This window comes from Pimephales promelas, chromosome 3 (genome assembly GCF_988280905.1).
Source record: "Pimephales promelas chromosome 3, fPimPro1.hap1.1, whole genome shotgun sequence".
In the NCBI taxonomy this organism is placed as follows: Eukaryota; Metazoa; Chordata; class Actinopteri; order Cypriniformes; family Leuciscidae; genus Pimephales; species Pimephales promelas.
Genome location: NC_142771.1, coordinates 24,176,402 through 24,198,738, shown reverse-complemented (window position 1 = coordinate 24,198,738; position 22,337 = coordinate 24,176,402). Strand labels below are relative to the sequence as shown.

Genomic DNA, 22,337 nt, shown 5'->3' with positions numbered 1-22,337 from the left:
ATTACGGAAATCCTTTCCTTTTCTCCAGTCTGCGAATACAAATGGATTTTATGTACGCAACTCGCTTATATCTGTACTATTAGTGTTGTTACGAGACATTCTTGCTTTAGCTTTTGGACGTGACGCTTATTATTGAGATTTATTTTCAACTCTCCATGCAGTTGTTATGTCTTCTTCACAAAGCTATAAAGATATGTCGCTTCATGAAACGTCAATGCTTTATTCGTAGTCACTAAACGGCTACTTTCTATCACCATAAACTGGAGATTACTTATTTTTGTGTATTAAAGGAGTCTATTCTCTAGACTGGTCTGAGGAATAGGTTTTATGGATGAAATGGGAGACCCTCAGGGGTCCGCGCGCCTGAAAGCGCGTTAGCAATGGCAGCGGCCTGGACATTTGTGGACAGTCATATTACATTAACTGTAGCTATTACGTTTGTCATCGAGATTGCGAATAACGGACAGAACGTGACTGAGTGAAGAGTCCCCCTTAAACTGCGTGCAATTCACCCCAATACAAGCTCAGGTGAGTATTTTAACTTGGGGTACTCTGCTATTAATGAAGTACAACTTAGCTGCAGGTTTTGATAGTGTATTTTGGGTAAATGACAGTCTTGACTAATGAAACTAACATGTCCATGTTTTCCCCCTCGTATCATTCATAAAATATGCACTGAACATACAAATTAATGTGTGACGAACAGCAGGTGTAAACTGATTCACTAGTGCTACAAAATACAAATCGAGTAGAAAAACGATTATTAGTTGCCATATTCTGGTATTAACTCGATCATGCATGGCATGCAAGTACTCATGTTTTCCAACCTTGTTTTGTCTTATGGACCCCACAGCAACATCAGTAAGACTTGACGGGGTCATCACATCAACACAACCAAAAATTGTTCATTTTGCTTTAAATTATGCTGTATATCATTGCAATTGTTATATCATTTAGCTCTGACAATATGTCTAACAAAAAAATTAACCGATAGTGAACACTTGCAGTCAGTGGTGGAATGTAACGAAGTACAAATACTTTGTTACTTTACTTAAGTAAATTTTTCACGTATCTTTACTTTACTTAAGTACAATAAATAGTGCCTACTTTTTACTTTTACTTCGTTACATTTTGCAGCAATTATTATACTTTCTACTCCACTACATTTCTACAACTTCTGTTACATTTTCGTTACATTTTCTGATCAGTTTTTCCCCTGCCAAAACGTAATCTGACCGTCCGTTCGTTGTACGTTTGTCTCACCAGTGACGTTTGGTTGCCATAGATACAGTATATCAACTAAATGCGTCTCACACGCAGTGTGTTTATCATGCAATTTATACGCGAAAATTAGTTTTTACGTGCATAGGAAACACACCGGGTGTAAATATATGTTTGGTTTGGTTAGGATTATGGCAAGCCAAGAGGTTCAGAATTATACCATAAATTAATCTCGTTTACTGCCAAACATAGTTATTAACATATAGTAAGGATACGCATTAAGTTTATATTGCCTAATTGCAAGCTTGTTTCAGAAATGGTGACATTTTTTTCCATCATTATTGAACATCATTATAGGAGTAGGCTATTAGGTTGAATGAGTTAGAATTAAATGTTTTATTAATCATTAGAAAATAGACATTAAGATAATAAATTGTTATGCAAGTACTTTTACTTTTAATACTTAAAGTACATTTAAAATAAAGTACTTTTTACTTAAGTATGGTTGTCATTGTGTTACTTCTACTTTTACTAAAGTAAATATTTATCTGGGTATTTGTACTTTTACTTAAGTACTGAGATTCAGTACTTCCTCCACCACTGCTTGCAGTGATCACCAAGGCGCTGTTCACCCTGTCAGTTTTTTGGATTGACAACCCACTTGTCAATTAGTAGTCAATTAGCAACTTACAGGTGCGAGTCTCAAAATGTCCCGTTCACACATCAACTTACAATAGCGTCTCGGATACTGACTGCAGTGTTAGTTTGTTCAATTATCAGTCAAGCAATAGTAGAAAGCGGGGAGTAGTCACCTGGCTCGCCCTAACTGTGCGCATGTGCAGGTTTGCCATATGATAATATTTATAACATTTGTAACGAATACAAAGAGCTGTGCATGCACAAGTAATTATCAGATGGTAATTATCAGCTTGCATACCATTTTCATTTCTTAAACCGCCTGTGATATGCCGGTTTCTGTGCGTATCTCATTGAGACCGTCAACTTGAGACCTGCGTAAAGTGGCCATACCAATTCATGAGCAGATCTCCAGATTATTTAAAAATCTTACTTTTAACACAACAAGAGTCCAATCATGCTCCAAGTTCATCCATCAAATCTCCATTAACTGACAATAGCTTTTAAATCTTTTATAAACACAAAACTGACAGGAGAAGCTCTGGTGGAGAATTGACCGTATTTTAAATCTTCAGTTCAGATGACACACAGCTTATATCACCGTTACTGGAAACCACACACAACAACACAATTCTGTGTAGACACTTGTTTGTGCAGTGCAGAGTGGCACTCTCACACTGTTTGTTTATGATTCAGTCTCATAACTCATTGAATAGTCTCATTGAATACATTCAAGTATTTCCGAACATTGTCCCTAACTTGTAGGTAACGAAAGAAGTTATCATTCCCCAGCTCATACTTTCTCTGTAGTCGTGTGAATGAAGCAAAGACGCCTTCCACGTATAAGTCGCCAATACATTGGACACCCCTCTCACTCCATCTAGAAAAGGCTCCATCCAGACTGGAGGGGGCAAATGTGGGATTTCTAGTGATGGGTAACAGAAGAGAGATTGGTTTAAGATTAAAAGTGGTCTTGATTTGTTTCCAGGTACAGATCATGCTATATATGATTGGATTGTTATAATACAAGGACTTATTAACCGCGGCCTGAGCTAGTAGGACCACGGCCATAGAATGCGGGTGGCAGTCCTCCTGCTTCAACATTAGCCAATCAGACATTGGTATTGATGTGTCCAACCAAAAGGTAAACATAAGCTTAATCGCTGAGGCCCAGAAATATAGCAAAAAGTCTGGGATTGCCAATCGTCCCTTTTGGCCCCACAGAAAAGGAACTATTAAAGAATCTAGGTGTTTAGAAAAGGATTTTTTAGAAGCATTGGGATGTTTTGAAATAGGTACAACAATTGTGGGAGTAAAATCATCTTTATAGCATTAATTATCCCAATTAAAGAAATTGTGAGCATGTCCCAGAATGAAATTCTAGTCTGTAATCGCTCTATGAGAGGGGGAAAGTTTGCCTGGAATAAAGAGGAGTACTGCTTTGTGTCTGTTCTATCACCAAATAGGTACATTTCTCTGGAGAGACTGTAAATGGATAGTCCTCGAGCACCCTTCTAGGCCTTCTTCACATTTCTCAGGTAGTTATTCTACTTCAGAGCTCAGGCGGGTGACTTGACGTTGAAGTTCAGTGACATCGTCCGACTGGTGTGAGACGGACTTCTCTATCTCTCCAATAGTGTTAGCATGTGAGGTCACGATTTCTCCTGGGTTGTAATGCAAGTCTGCAGTTCTTCTTTAGTTGTAGCCAATTCGCCTCTTAGCATGGTGTACACCGTGTGTATACGTACATCGATAGTGGTGGCGCATGTCATCTTTAATCTAGGTTATTTCATTTCACAGCGCAGCAATAGCGGCCAGTACAGCCCAGTTTGGTGGGTCCACCTCCTCACTCAACTGGTCGGGCTCCACCACCTCAGTTGAGTCCGAGGGTTGATCAAGGCCTGATTCTTGTTGGTCGTTCTTTTTGGATTTTCCTTTCTTTTTTTTTTTTTACATTGTTCTCTCCTTTTAGGTTTAGTTTCCCACTTGCTTGTGTCACTCCAAAGCACTTTTAGGTGGTTATACAGGTGTTTAGTGTATTAATAAAAGAAAAGTTACTTAGTTAAAACACGTCTCACTTCTTCATTGCTCAACAGTGCCACCTTCTCAAGCAAGTTTGTTTACAACTTATTTACTACCATTGAATTGTATTATGCATCAGCATTTTATTGATCAGCTTGATTGTAGATATCAACATTGGTCTGGCCTCTGAAAACCTGTCAAAACCTGAAAATTAGTTGACCGCTAATGAATAAATCTATTTCACATGTTTAGCTAAGCAAAACTGAAATATTTCCAATGCTGAGTACCCTGGGGAGCTTGTCTGGAATCATAAATTACACATCAGTTAACATTTCAACAAGTACACTGGTCTGCATTTTAGAAATGTAGACGTTTAGGAATTGGCTCAGAGACCAAAGGAGCTTTAAATCAGATATTTGTTTACACTATACAAGAAGATAATAGCAGGATGGTACAGAACTGACATTCAGCAAATAGTTATTCCTGTTTAGATGTATTTAATAAGTTTGTGAATGTGACTAATTTTGTGTTTTGCCTGTGTTGGGAAAATCCCTCGGAGGTTTGAGTGTCAATGTGTCTTTGCTTCACAACTTTCATTGCATGGACCACTACTTACACAGATGGTGTCAGATCTGTTTATGTTTGATGTAACATGCGTTTATAGCCAGTTCATGACCTAGTGTTAAAATATTGTCTTTTCCACCATTTAGAGCAACTTGTCATCTCTACCCCAGAGCTGAGAGGAACAGTTTTAGTCTAGCCGCTCCAAAGTGTTGGAGGGGAACCCCAAGAGGGGATTTGTACTGTAAGCCCACAGCCTTAGCGCCATGGCTGGGAAAACCAGCCACAGACTAAACAGCCGAAATTCAGGCAGGAGGTGGTTGGAGGCGGGAATGGTAAGAGAAAATTGCTGAGATTCTGGCGAGTACTGGAAAAGGGATACAAGCATAACAATGCAGGCCCAGGCCAGCTGACAGGGCCCATGGGCAGCCTGCTCCCCTTTCCAGATTCCACACATACTTACCACAAGGTAATTAAGAGCAGGAGAGAAGGAAAAACTGAGAGGGGATTAGAGATTCAATAAGGAAAAAAAGTTTTACAAACCTTAATTCATTGGTTCTCTATATGTTTATGCTCCCTGATCCATTTTAAGGTTTCCACAGAAGACAGCAGCAGCAGTTTTTGGGTCCGTAGCTATTATCCATCCAAGTTTAGAAAAATCGAAATATCTAAAAAATAAAAGAAAGAAAGAGCAAACATGTTTTTGACAGGAAAAAAAGTTCACCTCTCAGGAAATTTGTAAAAGATAGGTATAGACGTGAGAATAGCCACTGGGGAAACCACTAATCATTTTAATGTGTTTCCATCATATGCAAATCTTATGGAATCTAGGCCTATATTTTTTGTGTTCATTTTAGGGATGCAAATTCCATGTTGGTGTTCCTGTACAGCATTTTTTATTTTCCATCTAAACTTGTTTTCAAATACATGGATGGGAACTCACTTTCTCACTAAGAAACGCTTAGCTTGGCGAGTTTGGCATTTTGTTCCCACTGCATCTTAGCTACGCAGCTTTGAGTAAACCTATGAAAGAGAACGTCTCTGGTTATTGACGTAACCCATGTTCTCTGAATAGGGAATGAAACGCTGCATCTCTGAATAGGGAATGAAACGAAACTGCCAAACACCTTGCGCTGCCGACAAGCTTTCTTTTTCGGCAGAGTAATCTGAGGAGCAGATGATGCACACGCTAATATAATATGATGACGTGAGCGCCAAGCGCACCGCACCATCAGCCAATGGACTGGAGTGAATCGTGATTCTATATGGGCTTCAGACAATCATTCTGACGTGTTATTTTACATGTGAAATGCAGCCAAGCCTTGGAGTGTCTTCGGCATCTTCACGAACACCCTCGCAATCGGCAGACGTTCCTGGAGTCTCCCACATATTGATAACGGCTCCCTGACGCCTGCAAATTAGTTAAAATCTCCCGGAATCTAGAGCGAGCGAGCAATAGCGCGCATGTGAGAGAGAACAGACTGTGCTCCAAACCGTGTAGTACACGCACTAGGGAGAGAGTGAGAGACTTTGCGTCTGTGCGCCTCATGACACAGAGAGTCAGGCACCGAAATCAGGCGCCGAAATTTTCATTCTTATTCGGTCTGGTTACTACCGTTTACTTCAGAACCGGTTCCCCATTGGCACCGCGTTTCGGTACCCAACCCTACTCCCGGATAACCGAAACTGAGATGATGTGACGGCTAACAGACAGCAGACAAACAGCTATAGTGACAGCAGTGACAACAATCCAACTGTCACTCAAGTTGCCATGCCTCTAATGTTATCCAGAACTATAAGGCTTAATATCATTTAAACGGATGAGTTATAAAAAGAAAAAATCACCCCTTCACAGTTGTCATGAAGGGCAATCATGTTTTGGAACAGGCTTTTAACAGGGGGATTGACTCTCTTTTGGAGCCAGCCTCTAGTAGCCAGACGATGAATTGCAGTTTAAGTCACTTTCGTGTTGGATTCAAGAGAGAGACTGGAAGGTTGGTTGCCGTTTGGTTAATACACAGGGTGATCAGTGGGAGCTCTCTCGTCGGGCCAATCCCCATGGCCCTTCCGGTGTGGGGAAGGCCGCTGCAATCCACAGCGCTTTCCCACTGCAGGCACGTCTGTTGTCCCACTGGTCCCCCTTGCGTTGTATCTGCAAACCTGGCCACCAGCCCGTCTCGCTGGGTCTTTCAAATGATCAAACTTGGCTATGCGATTTAGTTTGCCCTCCTGGTGAGGGTCTGTTTAACTTAGACTTGGATGTATATATAGCATAATGTCAGATGAAGCTGCATGCATTCTTTGCTCGTTGAGTGTGTTTGTAGTCTTAGTCGGTCAGGCCACCTGGTGCCACCCATGTTTGACTAAATGAGTGCAAATTAATGACCTCTGAAATTTTTCTTGGTTTAGTTGAAGTTGCATGACTGGAGGCTCTGAAACAAAGGCACGCATGTGTGCACAGTTCCTTACCTCATCCATTTGGTTAATAATTTCAGCGTTGACCATAATATGGACCAATGTCCATAAATATATTTAGCAATGTCCAGTTAGTCCTCTATTCTTCAGGCTGCTGTAATTGGATATAAAGAGTTTTGCATGTAAGTCTGGCAGTGATGCAGTCCTATCCAGCGCTTCATTGTTGAAGGTCAGGATATGCTGATGGAAGCATTCTTATGAGATTTTGCTGACTTTCTAGTGCAGCCATTGGCAGGTTTGCCTCAACAGCTCACCTGGTTTGAGTTCTAGAGGATGTAAAATTTCCTGTACATTCTATAGATTTGATATGGCATTTTTGCATGTCTTTAGTGTTGTATTTAATGAAAATAACTGAATTAACAAAGGCTTGAGTATTAATACAGATTTCCTGTGTCTTTTCTGATTTCTGATTCAGTTATTAGATTTTAACCTGCATTAATTTGTGTATATTTCAGTTAATATAACTGTATAAGTAACTGGATAATTTAATACAAATTTAATATAAAACGTATGGTATAAATTTGACTTGAATATGAGTTGCATATGAAATTTTCTCTAGGCTAATGCTGTAAATTATCTAAGGCAGTTTTTTTTAGCTGATTCATTTAGTCTTATTAAAAGAACCAACTCATAAGCAAAATGTTTTGAGTAATTGGGCTACACTGTTTTCAGTTTTTGTGATTTTTATACTAGAGATGAATACTGAAATGTTCAAACATTTTTATACAGAAAAAAAAACAGCTAAAAAAATCATAGTGTTTGGTAAATGAATTCTGACGCTACAAATTCCATGCATAACACAGAGGTTAGCAGTGCTTAAATGGATTTTTTTCAGAGAAATGAGTAACATATTATGTGAAACTATAATTTAGACACCTTTGTGGTAAAGCAGTTTTTTGTTCTTCCAGAAAGAACAGATAACATCTTTGAAGGACATCAAAAGAATAGAAGGTAAGATTTTTTATTTATTTATAAAAAAAAAAAAAAATTAAGAGTTCCTAGTACATGGTCAACAATATTGTTTTGCACTAAATGATTTGTAACATTGTTTAGCCTTGGAAAAATAAGACAAAAGTTAAAATACAGAACATCCAATGTACAGTACAGCCATTTTGATTCACATTCTTTTCCTTAATATGAGCCACCTGTATTCATGGGCAAATGAAATTTGAAAATATTACAGTGATAGTGTTTATAGGGAGTATGGCATTGTTGAAAGGGACTTTTATGGCTGGAATCAAGCCTGTGGAGCTGAAATCTGGCAATTTTTAAATGGTAAATATTTCCCTCTGCTCATTTCCCCTCGGCTGGAAGGTTTGTGCCTTGGTTCCTCGGTGCCAGTAGAAGATCATGTTACATTCCTTCAGGTCTCACGTGCACTAACATGCATGCACAGCATATACTCTATCCCGTCACTTACATTGAACAAAATTATAAACGCAACACTTTTGTTTTTGCCTTTTTCTACGTACTTTTTCTATGTACACAAAAGGCCTATTTCTCTCAAATATTGTTCACAAATCTGTGTAAGTGAGCACTTCTCCTTTGCCGAGATTATCCATCCACCTCACAGGTGTGGCATGTTTGGGATGCTCTGGATTGGTGTATATGACCATATGACATTTGTTTTGGTTGGTAGGTAAGTTACAGCTGATTTTATCAGGAGTTTCTGTATAACCTTAATATTGCTCCATTTCTAGGCCATTGATGGGTGACACTAGAGGAAAGGGTGTGTGAGGACCTTCAAACCTGAACTTCAATCAATAGCACACACATTCATACCGACAAAATGAGTGAGTATGTTTTTTTTTTTATCAAATGCCATAGATCCTCAACAGCTCTTCAATTATTGCTTGAGCTCAAACAAAATAAAAATAGACCAAATTAAAAATGTACAATATTAGGTTAATTTCAACCAAAGATAAAGTTACAAAAATAAAGCTTAGCTAGATGTTTAAGTGCCTCTCACTCATTGAGGTGTACACTACAAAAACTTACTGACACCAAACACCTTTGTGTTAGTGTTCTCAGCAGCACAAATTTACATATCCCTCTAATTGAATGGCATTGGAATATACACTAACTCTATACTGCTGAAAAGGGTTTTCAAACTTCTCTTTACCTTTAAGCGAAGAACGAAAAATGAATTTACTGTGAGTATATCAGTGCCTTCCTAAATGTCAGACAAGTTGCTGTTGATCTGGAAACAACTGTGACGTCTGGAATTAAAAAGATTTTGGGAGATGTTTAAAAAGAGACAGAGGGAATCATGGAGACGCACAGTGATGTTTGTGTTCTCACTGGTCACATGAACACACAGATTTTCAACAGTTGAGTGGTTGAGTCTGTTGCTTGGGTTGAACTGCCATTTTCTAACACAGGTTTCCAAGTATTAGTGGGTAGACTAGGCTTCTCTGTTTCTCTCCCTCTCAGGAGGTGTGTGAAGTCCATCCAAAAAACACACTGTGAATATTTTCCCTGAGTGAGCTTAGCCAAGACTCAGCTCATTCTTACATCAAACATGAGAACAGAGATCTCAAAAACACGGTCATCTCCCTCTTTCAGACTTCTCTTCATTGACGCAGGTTTAGTCGTCTGACTGTGAGTGTTTATTCACAAAGGAGAGCAGAACATCCTCTGCACCCGTGTTTTAACAGTATATAGCAAGTTTCTGCAACAATCTCTTGTTTGGTGTAAAGTATTCAGCCACTCATGGGACACTCATTGCAGTGATTGAGCCACAAATTAATTTCACTTTCGATTTTAGTTTGTTTGATGGATACTTTGTCAAAGCAATGGTACAATGTTAGTGACCTTTTTTGTTAAAAAAGGTCACTAACTTAAAAAAAATAAAATAATCGCAGCCTTTGGAATTTCAAAATCTTGATAAGCCGTGCGATTTCGTGTATATTGCGATTAATCGTGCAGCCCTGCCCGTATTTTTACATTTAGATCAAATTTGCCTTCATCTAAGACTTAAAGTAAATCTTAAATTAAAAGTAATTAACACTGTTAAATGTAATCTTTAGCAAATCTCAAAATTAATATGGAAATATGATCTGTCCCATAAATGTTGTTTTAATGAGTGTGCCGTCTTTGTAATAACATGAAAATAATTATCGCTTACCGGCTTGATCTGTATCTCTGTCTTTCTCCCCAGATGAGAGACAGGCTCTCCATTCAATTATGAAGGATCTGGTGGCCCTGCAGATGACCAGGCGCCAGCCGGCGTCAAATTACGACACGGCAAAACCTAAACCTGTCAGTACTGCCAGCTCTTCCAACAGAATGGTAATACACATGCGTACGTTAGAAACAGTGACCTTGTGACTCCTAGTCCTATATGACCCTGGTGTGACCTCACCTCTTTTTCGTTCTCTTCAGGAGGATGTCAGGATTAAGTTCGAGTTCTGTGGTGAAAGAAGGTGAATTTAAGTTTCTTTTCTACTTGAATGTGCATGCCTGTATGTGTTTAAATAAAAGTGATGATCAAATACACACTGGGGTTTTGATTTTGAGAGATTACACACAGATGCACACTCTCTCTCAGCTCTCAGACTGGTAACGCAGTGGAAAGGGAAAGGACTGTGGTTTGTCTGTGTCTGCCAGGACAGACCACAGCTATGCTAGGTGTGCTCGCAGGAATGTGTGCACTCTGCAGATCCGACTGTGTGTTTGACTTGCCGCCTCAGATTACACATCTAAAGAAATCTCAGTTTCCTGTTTGATGTTCGTGTGCGTGGCATGTGTGTATGTTTATATATGTTTGTGTAGGATTCTGATGTTTGGGCGGCCTGTGCAGTTTGAGGAAGTCCAGCAGAAAGTCAAAACATTCTTCGGTCAGCAGTTAGACCTGCATTATATGAATAATGAGGTATTGATTCACATTCAAATGCACTCACTGCACAAATACTCAATATTTCAATGTCCACTAGTTTTGTCTTAGGTATATTGATTTAATTTTGTGTATTATATTGTATAAAGGACTTATCAGACTGATTCACTATAACTCCTACATTTATAAGTCTTTTGAATGAATCTTTTAAAGCATCGGCAACTAAAAGTTATTTGCTCCTGAACTGAACTACACTGCAGCAGTTGGACAGGAAACAAATGATAGCATCAGTAATACTTTTTAAACCTTTTCCCCCCCTCAAAAGATTATTTCTTATTCTGAAATGTTTAAGCGACGGAAAAATAATGAGTGCACCTTTTATCAATCAGGCAGCTCTACTAAATTATATGTATTAAGTGTATTTGCACATTTGTTTGTACACACAGCTGTCCATTCCCCTGCGTAATCAGGACGACTTGGATAAAGCCATTGATCTGCTGGACCGCAGCTCAAAATTGAAGAGCATCAAGATCATGCTGCTCACACAGGAACAAAGCAATGTGAGACTTACAATTAATATATTAACATCAAACAGTTCAATTTGGAGAGAAGACAGAGAGCGTATTATTAAATCTCTGCTCACTAGAAAGAGGCCAATTAGTACACTTAAGAATCCCATAATATCGGCATAATGTTTTCTAAATGCTTTGTGTGTGTGCAGGCCTCCTCTCCATCTCATCACACAGTCAGTAAGCAAGTTCGCATCAAAACTTCTCAGTCCACTGGTGATGTCAGCACTGCCTACCAGTCCTCGGAACCCAGAGGACGCCACCACTCCACAAGTGAGTTCACACACACACACACTGAAAAATCACTTTGCCTTTCTTATCAATCTTCTTGCCCTCGTCTCTCTCTCTTTCTCTGTTGTTTCTCTGACTTCCTCTGTGAGCAGTGGGTCCTCTTCCTTTTCCTGTCCACCATCACTGGCTGCTCTACAATGGCTTGCTGGATCCCAGCCAATCAGATTGCGAGACATTATTAGCATGGTGGGCCAATGGCCTGTTGTAGAGATAGTGTGTATTTTAGGGGGGAGGGGAGGTTGTTACAGCTTGTGAGGGTGTCTGGAGAAAAGCGAAAGCTCTTCGAGGTTCTGTAACTGAAAGAAAAAGACATTTGTTTCTTTTACATACTTTCCTTCAGTCTCATCATTCAGCTGTTTTGACTTTAGATCCTGCCCTTATCACAGTGCATCATGTACCATATGGGAATTTTTTTTCTTCGAAATAATCTACTGTCTGATTACATTATGCAACCTGTATGAGCGTGCAAGTCTAACAGCGAGCAAGGCCATCGTTGAAATAAAGTTATACCGATGCTTTATTTGACAGTGGCATTAATGACAGTTTGCAAATTTAAATCAAAGTATTAACGTGTATGAATTGTAAGGTGTCGATTTTTTTCGAGTTATTATGGTAGTTTTCCCCCTCTCACTAAATCACTGTACTGACTGAAAGGAAACCAAAATACAACAGTGAATTAAACATGATGTGAAAACAAAGAGTTGCATGTGTGCACTCTCAATCTCACATCACAGCATTGACAGTCCAACTGAGATATGTTTGCCACCTTTAACAGTAAGGCCAGATAAATTTCTTCTTGCAGTTGTTAAATTATTAGTTTTAACATTTTATGTCTTTTGTCTTGTCATTACCCAGGCTCTCAGAATACAGGGCGAAGTTCTCCGCCCCCTGGTTACGTTCCTGAGCGGCAACAGCGAATCGCACGTCAGGGATCTTACACCAGCATCAATAGCGAGGGGGAGTTCATACCTGAAACCAGTGACCAGTGTGTGAGTTCAATGACACGTGCGCAAATAAGGCACTTTAAAACTATAACAGGTTTAGCGCTTTGTGATTAATTTTACATTCATTTTCATTCTAATATGATGATTTGATGCTCAAGAAGAAACATTCTTTTTTAACAAGTTTATTAGGATTCTTTGATGAATATACGTTCAGAAGAACAGCAATTATTTGAAATATTTACATGTTTGTATGTATATGTCTTTATTGTCACTATTGTTTGATTTGATATGTTCTTTGCTGAGGAAATGTATTATTATTATTTTTAAATTCATGACCCCAAACTTTGTACAGTAGTGTACTTGTATAAAAGTATTTATCCTGTTCTATTATATAACATTACATGTATATATACCCTCCATATGCTACGTCAGTTTCTATAATTGCTGTATATTACACTGTTACATCCCTAAAAAGGCAACAAACTAAATAAAGTCGTCGGCGTTCAATATGCCCTACTTAATACTACTTAAGAAACTCAAAATATACAATTGTGGCATCCGCTCCTTTCCTAGTGTATTAACGTCGCAATGATGATTGACAGTCTTAACAGCCAACAGCACTACGCTGAGAGGTGAAAGTGGAGAAAGTGAAAGTAAAACAACAACACCATATCCTCTGAGCACATAACACACACTAAAGCAGAAATGAATGATCAAATCATGGGAATTTGTAACATGCTAACTTTTGAAATTACTTTACTCCCCTAAAATCATATATACATTGGTAACTTGCATATTCTTGCAGCCAGTATGTGTTGAAAAGAGAAACATGTACAGCATAGATTTCAAATACTGTATAGAAATGGTGTCTGGGTTACCTTAAAACAGTGAGACGTTCCCATATAAATGCCGCATTCCACAATTGCCATAGAAGCTCTGTGTGAGAGAATTCAAGAGAATTCATAATGACATAATGACATAATGTCACCTAATCATCTACTTTGCCATCTCAGTCCATTACATATTTATAATTGACCTCTATTTAAAGGTGCTGGATCCTTGGAGCAGCGCAGAAGACTCAGTGTCCGGCAGCTGTCAGTCACTGGACAGCAACTCTGACAGGTGAGGACACGGATACAATCGGAAAAGTATTTAAATGATACTGTAATTGTAAGCACCTGTTACTGTTATTTTGCATTGATTGGTGTCTCTTGTTTCGTAGCCCCTCACTCAGGAAACCTCGTACACACAGGGTTAAGAGTTACCCTGACAACCGACAGGACTGTGCTGGTGTGTTTCAATAAAGATACTGCTGCAATCAGTAAATCAATTGATAACGTTTTACAAACCTGCTGTTCCATTGACCTAATTGTCCATTCTCCTCTTTCAGACCGGGAAAACCATGCGAATGATAAGATTGTGGGTAAGGGAGGGACGTACCCTCGAAGGTATCATGTGTCCCTGCATCATAAAGACCACAGTGAAGGTGCGATATCCTCAGGCCTTTCATACATTTGAGTGTACTCCTATACTCCAGGTCCTATATTTTAAACAAATAATGCTGCTCCTAAGGTCGACGGACGTTTCCGCGGATCCGTCGTCCCCATGGAAACTTGTTCACATTGGTGCCATCACGACGATCGCTGAACGGCAGTGAGGAGAGTTTGGGGAGCTGGCAGCTGGTGGATACTCAGGCCAGACTCCGCCCACAGGACCGTCCAGTCCCTCATAAGTGTGAGTGTGATATAGATTATGATGTTGTACATTTATTGTAGTGTTTATAAGCATTTGATCTATTTAAGATGTATGTATTTGTGTGAAATTGTCAATTGATTGGATTCGTTTATCATTGTTGCATCATCATATGCGTCATGTGCAGCTCCTACAGCTCCAGTGACGTGGCGTAGGGGGAAGTTGCTGGGCCAGGGTGCTTTTGGAAGGGTTTATCTGTGCTATGATGTGGACACAGGCAGAGAACTTGCAGCAAAACAGGTTCATTTTGACCCTGCCAGTCCAGAGACCAGTAAGGTACACATATTTGTTTTATTTTATTTAGCCTTTTCTCTTCTCTTTTTGTTCTTTGAGATTATCAGCATATTTCTTTTCTTTTTTTTCTTGATTTATTTCTATATGTTTCTTTCTCAAAATTTCCCCCCACTCTTTAAACCCTTTCCTGTCTGCCATTGCAAAAACAAGCACTGTCGCTTCCTGTATCTGTGTGTGTTGCGCAGAGGGGGGTTTTGAGGCAAGGGAAAGTGGTGTAGTCTAACAACGCATTTTCACATTGATCATGCTCTCACTTGATGATGCTCACTCAAACAATCAAAAATGAAATGCTTCTATAATGTTTGCGTTTGTTTTTAGTTTGTTGTGGTTTCATATTTTTTACTATATGCTCATGCTCCCTCTGGTCACAGCCGCTCGGCTCAGCTGTGGTCGAGTCATGACTCTTGCCCCCTTTCTGCAGGAGGTGAGTGCTTTAGAGTGTGAGATACAGCTGTTGAAGAACCTGCACCATGAACGAATCGTCCAGTACTACGGTTGCCTTAGAGACCACAGTGAGAAGACCCTCACTATTTTCATGGAGTATATGCCTGGGGTGAGTTTGAAAGAGCATTTGGTCATCAAGTATTGGGAAAGCAACAGTGATTAGACTTGTTAAGGGAAAAATAGCAAAAAAGTAAAATTCTGTAATTCCATTTGCATCATGTCATTCCAAACCTGTATGCTGTTATTTTTTCCATGGAATTAATGGAAAGAATCTTTTTTTATTTTAATTTTTTTTATAAAATGACAGATCATGGGGTGTCATGCTCCAAAAATAACAAAAAAAAAAAAAGAAATCCGCATGACTTCGACACTATATATTTATATGCATGCATATATGGATGTTTACTACAGTTCAAAGGTTTGAGGTGGGTAAGATTGTTTTATTTTTTCCAATGTAGTCTCTAATGGCCACCCATTAATTGGATCAAAAATACAGTAATATTGTGAAATATTGTTAGAATTAAAAATAACTGTTTTCTATTTGAATATTTTAAAATATAATTCTATTCGTCATTTTTTTTTTTCCCAAAACTTTTACTCCAAACTCTACTGGTGGTGTATATTTACATTTACACTACATTTCCATATGTGCATTTATACATTTTTAGATCATTATATACATTTTCTGAAGCCATATGATGGCTTTTTGTGAGAAACGAACCAAAAGTATCGTTCGTTGATCTAATTTATTAATAGGAGTCTTATTCATTGAGGCTTATGCACCTCTGCTGCAACTCACAACTCAAAAATAATATGACAAACTACATCTATGGAAACTACTAGTATAGTTTAGTGTTCCAGCAATAAAATAAAATGAACAGCATACAGATTTGGAATGGCATAATTAATGACACAATTTTTATTCACATTTTCATGATCACTCTAAAGCTATTTTTTTAAGGGTTGTAATGTGTCATCATCACACACCTGTTTCAACGTGATTCACTGATGCTGTGGTTTTTGACCCCTCAGGGTTCAGTCAAAGACCAGCTAAAGGCCTATGGGGCCTTGACAGAGAATGTGACGCGCAAGTACACAAGACAGATTCTGGAGGGCATGTCCTACCTGCACAGCAACATGATCGTCCATAGGGATATCAAAGGTACAGTCTGGTATTAGTTATTTGAAACAAGTGTACTATGTCAAAGTTCAATTTGTTTGTAAATTCACACTACTGACCAATGGGAAATTTATTCTGTAGAAAATTTGTAATATTTGAATAGTGAGAATTGAGTAAAAAATTAAGTTTTCATATTCAAATACTTTTAGATCACATAGCTTGTAAATCTATAATATATCAAGGGTTTGAAATTAACACCCACCAACCCGCTAAATGCGGGTAAAAATCCACTGTGGCGTAACACTGTCAAAGCACTAGCCATTTTGACATGTTACACATTATGTTTTCTCTCTTTGCTGGGTAGATAAGGCTTGTAGAAAGTGTGACAGGATGGAGTCTAGAGGGCAGGTGGTAGGGTGATTGGAGAGGAGAAGTTTAGATACTTCTTCCTCGGTTAGTAGAGAGAAGGAAGAGAGGAGGTTTTTGGCTTCTGTGTGAACGCAAACACGACCCGGGATTGATACCAGCATTGATGCCGGGTTGGGGACCTAGTAACATTGCTGGGATCAGTCCCGGAACGTGCGCTGTGTGAACAAAAGCCAGGACCAATGCCATAAGGGGTGTGTGATGCCGCTCGTGCCATCGCCATCGCACGACTCTGTTGCTATTTGAAGAAAGTTTATGTTCGTCATCAACTAGGAAAGGACGAACAAATGTCTGCAAACTGGAACAAAGCAGAGACCAGGAGCTCCTCACTATCCGCACACTATCCGAATGGTATGCGCGTGTACATGTTTTCAACGCGTACTTTACACGTCTCATCCTGACGTCATGTGTCTTTCCGGGATCTTTACGGGTTGTGTGTTTGAACGCACTCACAGATCCCGGCAAATCACTGGCAGTGTGAATGAACCGAAATCAAACAATCCCGGAACAAATGCCGGGTCACATTATCCGTGTATTTTCCAGAATCTCTGTGTGAAAGGGACTTGTGTGTGTGGAGCTGAGAACTGACTGCAGATAGAGTAGTTGTTTTGTTTGCTGGTGTCCTTGCTCCATGGAGTCGCGCAGGTAAAGGCTGAATGCTGACGCTTCCGCGACAGCGTGCACACTACATAGATATAATGCTTTTAATCAGCTAAGTGAGTAAAGCTGCCTCGGTCCAGCAATTAGCACAGCAAAGGCAATTAATCAGAAAATTGGACAAATTGGAGAACTGGATATTAAGAAAAAAACACTTTCACGCTTTGTCGTGTCCACAGACTGACAGCTTGACCTTATATCCAATATCTATAAATATCTAGATCTTTCGGTCCACTGCATGTTAATTATTCTCTGTGGTCACTTCCTCCGGTGCATTCAGGTGCCAACATCCTGCGAGATTCAGCCGGCAATGTGAAGCTGGGAGATTTTGGTGCCAGTAAACGGCTTCAGACCATCTGCATGTCCAGCACTGGGGTCCGTTCTGTTACCGGAACGCCGTACTGGATGAGCCCAGAGGTCATCAGTGGAGAGGGGTACGGCCGGAAGGCAGACGTTTGGTGAGAGCAGTTTTTTTTGTTTGTAAATATATATATTGTATATATATATATATATTATAACTTTTTTTTTTTAAATAAGAAAAATACATTTTAAGAGATGGAGTTTTTGAGATTGAGAGAAGCATGTGCATGCTTTGGAACAGCATCTTTCATCTTCAATCATGCAAAGGGTTTGAACAATCTATTTTTTTGTTCAAAAACTGTGTGAGGTGTGATTTTCAGTAATTAATGACAAAAATGTATTTTACATTTATTGTAAATTTTTCACCCATACTTCCAGACATTACATGCTAGCTTAGGGTCTTCTGAATCCATAGATACCAAACACATGGTGTTCCATCTCTATTACATATGTAAAAATAGAGAAAACGGACCAAAAAGGGCTTAGTCCCCAGAGGGTCAACCTGCATATTTTTACTAGAGTGAGAAAAGCAGCTGGGATTTATGGAAGCCAATGTTAGCATGATTCTTGGAGTAATATAAACAGCAAGAAATTTGCACCATTTAGATGAGCTCATCTAGTCCAAGCCAATTTTTTTTTTCTGTAAATTGTTTATCAAACAGAAATGATTGTGATCTGTTGCGGAGAGTTAAAAAAAAGCAAATTCTCGAAATGTTAAGAATCTATTTTTAACATGTCAAAGAAAAGTTTTTTAATATTGGAGAAAAAGAACATCCCTGTTGTTTTTTTTTTTAACCCAAACTGCACATATTCTCATTCAGTGAGAGTGGCTTAGTCGCTGCTCAGGGATTCCCCGACATAAACTGATTGGACAGTCTCCCGTCAGGTCAGGAGAGCAATATGATTGGCTGAAAGTCTGCTCGGAAAGTTTGTGGTTGTCTGGGTCTCCATATAGGCCACTAGCACATAACACTATAAAAAAAAAAACATTCTTGATCAGTATTTTCATCTTATTTTGCAATTACAAAGCATAAAAAACATCCATAAAAAGTTTAATAAATTTACTTGTGGCAAAATTAAAAAGATAATTGCCAAAAATCAATCAAAATGTATGAGATAAACACCTGGAACTATAATCTGAAACATCTGGAATCTATAACTTTGACAAATTAACAGACGGTACTTGAAAACATGTGGCATGTAAAATAAAATAAAAATATCATGTGACCTAACAGGTCATTAATCTTAAACTGTATGTTGTATGAACAGGAGTCTTGGCTGCACTGTGGTGGAGATGTTGACAGAAAAGCCCCCTTGGGCTGAATACGAGGCCATGGCGGCCATATTTAAGATCGCCACTCAGCCCACCAACCCCCAGCTGCCCTCCCACATCTCCGAGCACACGCGGGACTTCCTACGCTGCATCTTCGTGGAGGCCAAATACCGGCCGAGTGCGGAGGAGCTGCTCAGGCATCCCTTCTCACAGATCTTGTGCTGAGGAGGCCCACTGTCCATCCAACTGCTTCAACTTGTTAGTTTCCCTTTTCAAAAACATCCAAGAGTGATAAACTCACTTCCAAAAGCAATCTATGTTTCCAGAGCATGTTGCCTGGATTAGGTCAAAAACTGGTTTAAAATCAGTTTAAGATATGGCGTCTTTGTGACAGCAGGGGGCGCTACAGGACTTTTCGTTCTGCACACGCTCTTTTGTTCAGGAATATACTGGTTGGTGATGTAAGAGCAAATGAAACAAACATGATACTGTTTGAGCTGTTAATTACATCTTTACTTGCCACAGAACTTATTACAACAACTGCCAAATGTGCCTTCTGAAGCCAACAGGGTCTTAATCTCCTTGAATGAGGTTTTCAGACATCAAGAATGTCTCCTAGTAATGAATGTTTCGTACAGTCCAGAGCAGAGTTGTGAAGCCAATGCTTTACGTGCCAGTTTTCCGGGATCTCCATGTTGTTTCTCACTCCAGGCACTTAGTGTAAGAGGAAGCCTAGCAATTGTGTCTCGGTTTGTTTCTGCCTTCGACAAATGAGGGTCTTGCGCACGTCAGTCTCGGATGCTTTGAGTTTGTGATTAATCTTATATTTTGATTAATCTTTATAGAATTGCACTTGATGTGTCATTTGTAAGTAGCATTTAGTCTGTCACAGGAAGCGGCTTGCTCTCGTTTTTGACTTGAGGGTCAGAGCATGAGGTTAAAGTGAAGAGATTCTTTGGACGAAGCGTAATATGTAGTTTTGTACCATCGTAGTGCCTTGTGGTATCCTGTAGAGTGCAGCAGTACAGCCTTTAAGATGCAGCTAATCTCACTAAGAGTCTTCCCATAGTGATAAGATGTCAAATTGGGAATCTCGCAAGGCGTTTTATCGGTTATTTAGGGTGTGGTGAGATATTGAGAGCACATTAAGATGTTTATTAGTTTTCTCTCCAGCCCAGCCAAAGGAAACGTATTAAGAAAGTGCCTTAAGTATCGTATGGCAGTATATCGGACTCGTTTGGATCAGATGCACTTTTACTAAATGAATGTTGAAATTACCAAATTGTTCGTTTGTTACAGAGAATGTGAAGCCTTTTTCACTTTTATTTATATCCCATTGTTCAGCCATTTTTATATATGAGTATATATATGTTTATGTATAAATCTATTTTTATAAAGTGACTCTGTCTGAACCGAGTTGTGCTAATAGGAACAGAAGACGAGTTAGAAACTAAAATTGTAAAAGCAGCTGGTTTTGCAGAGACTATAACATGATTTTACATGTTTATTTCTGGCTGGAAATTGAGCGATTTATGCCGCACCTGATCTGTGCAAGTCACAAGTCCTCTGTACTATCACTTTTTAAAAGTGTTTATTGCGTGTGTGTCTATTTCTGTTTATCCGTCTGCTTTTTCCCTGAGGATATTGGAAAGAATCTCATGTAGACAGGATTTGAATGCAGGTTGTAACAGGAAGTGACCAGTGCCTTGACTCATTCTCAGTAATACATGTATACACAGAATTTCACATTTGCTGCCACTTAGGAATGACTTGCACAGAGATGCATTTACCTTTATGTATTCAGAGTTGTAGTGTTGGAAAGAAAAATAAGAGTTGTAAAAGAAAGATTTATGTTAAGAAAAAAAAAAGAACGGTTTAAAGGTTGATGTACACTAACTTTCAAAGTTTGTGGTCAATAAGTGAGTACTTTTTCTCAGCAAGGATGTGTTAAATTGATCAAAAGTGACAGTAAAGACATTTATAATGTTATAAATGCTGAAAACATTTATCATGGTTTCCACAAAAAAATAAAAATAAATGGCAAATCTGTTTTCCACATTAAAAATGACAAGTAATGGTGACACTGAAGACTGGAGTAATGATGCTGAAAATTAAGCTTTGTCATCACAGGAATAAATTACATTTTAAAATGTAGCAAACTAGAAACATCATTTTAAATTTGCAAAAATATAGTTTTGATTGATCAGATAAATGCAGCCTTGGTGAGCATGAAGGACTTATAAAAAATAACTAAATAAATATATATGTGTGTATTTCAGAATGCAGGAAAGTGTTATTATACTTGGAAAGTAAGCACACGGGACTTGGAATGTTTGTGATGAACTGAGAAATGTGTTTGAAAAGGTGCCGAGCTTTCTTTGGAAATGTATTATGGGGTCTTGCTCAAATGAAAGGGTATGCCGATGCCAGGCGCAAAATTCCATTCAGCTTGACGACTTTGTTTAGCTCAGGGTTTGAGTGACAGGTGTCCATCATACGGGCACACCAACACTGACCACAGGACAAATTGTCCTCCTCTTATATTATTTTGAAAGTATTTTGGCCTCCTCAAAAGAGTTGAATGGCTCAAATATGATCTTGAAAAGCTGCTAGTTCTTGTTTAGGCAGCTAAAAATCAGTATTGTACCAAATGTCTGAGAAAAATGTCACATTAAGTCTAGTTGAGAACCCTGGGATAAGCAAAAGAATACAAACAAATAGGTTAGATACACAGTATATGATTATGTATCTTGACATGAGACTTGCAGTGCAAAGTCCAGTGTATATTTTCCAATAAAATAATATGCCTAAAACAAACTTGTATGCTTCTTTTTAGTCTTGAATATAAAGTATATAGTATCATTTTCAGTGTTCACTAAAACCCATTATGTGTGTTTGTCCGTGAATCTTGCTAACAGTGTGTTTCTCAGTTTCAGTCTTTGTCTATTTGGAGTCAGTCTAAGCCAGTCACAGTACTAACTGCTTTTCTTTGTGAATACACGCCATTGTGGTATCAAGGAAGGAGTGACTGAATTTATAGCGTCTGCTCCCCCTCCGCTCTCAGTTCAGTGAAATATAGTGTGAAGAGAAACATTATGTTCAGGAATGAGGCTCACGTAAACAAGTGACTTATGCAAAGTCTATTTCTTTACCGCATTTTTTTCTGTTCACTGCCTTTAAGGCTTCGTTTGTCATGGTGTTCATCTGGTCTTTTGACAGTTCCATCGAGTCCTTGACAGAGGACTTTCGATCTTGCGCATGTTGTTAGACCAGTTGTGACCGAGAAAGAATGCATTTTTTTTTTTAGAATTCTTCTGGGAAAATGTTTGCTTTTTTATATTAATGCTGTGGGAAACGACACCCAATAACTCCGTATTTAGTTTCAGTATTTTAGGGCTGCCAAAGTTGATGCGAAATGATACCAAAAACATTTCATGTTTAACATGAACATTTTCAG

At 38.9% G+C, this 22,337-nt stretch overlaps 1 protein-coding gene across 1 annotated transcript; it reads left to right on the top strand.

Moving 5' to 3' along the window:
- The first annotated feature begins 3,374 nt into the window (after positions 1-3,374).
- map3k3 (mitogen-activated protein kinase kinase kinase 3) lies at positions 3,375-21,697 on the top strand. Its single transcript, XM_089128536.1, has 18 exons — positions 3,375-3,395; positions 7,824-7,866; positions 8,616-8,708; positions 10,076-10,206; positions 10,300-10,340; positions 10,690-10,789; positions 11,197-11,310; positions 11,472-11,592; positions 12,466-12,599; positions 13,603-13,676; positions 13,777-13,844; positions 13,945-14,040; positions 14,127-14,288; positions 14,434-14,582; positions 15,022-15,153; positions 16,077-16,206; positions 17,528-17,705; positions 18,877-21,697. The coding sequence occupies exons 3-18, from the start codon at positions 8,705-8,707 to the stop codon at positions 19,103-19,105; spliced, it is 1,863 nt and encodes a 620-aa protein (XP_088984662.1). The 5' UTR covers positions 3,375-3,395; positions 7,824-7,866; positions 8,616-8,704; the 3' UTR covers positions 19,106-21,697.
- The last annotated feature ends 640 nt before the right edge of the window (positions 21,698-22,337 follow it).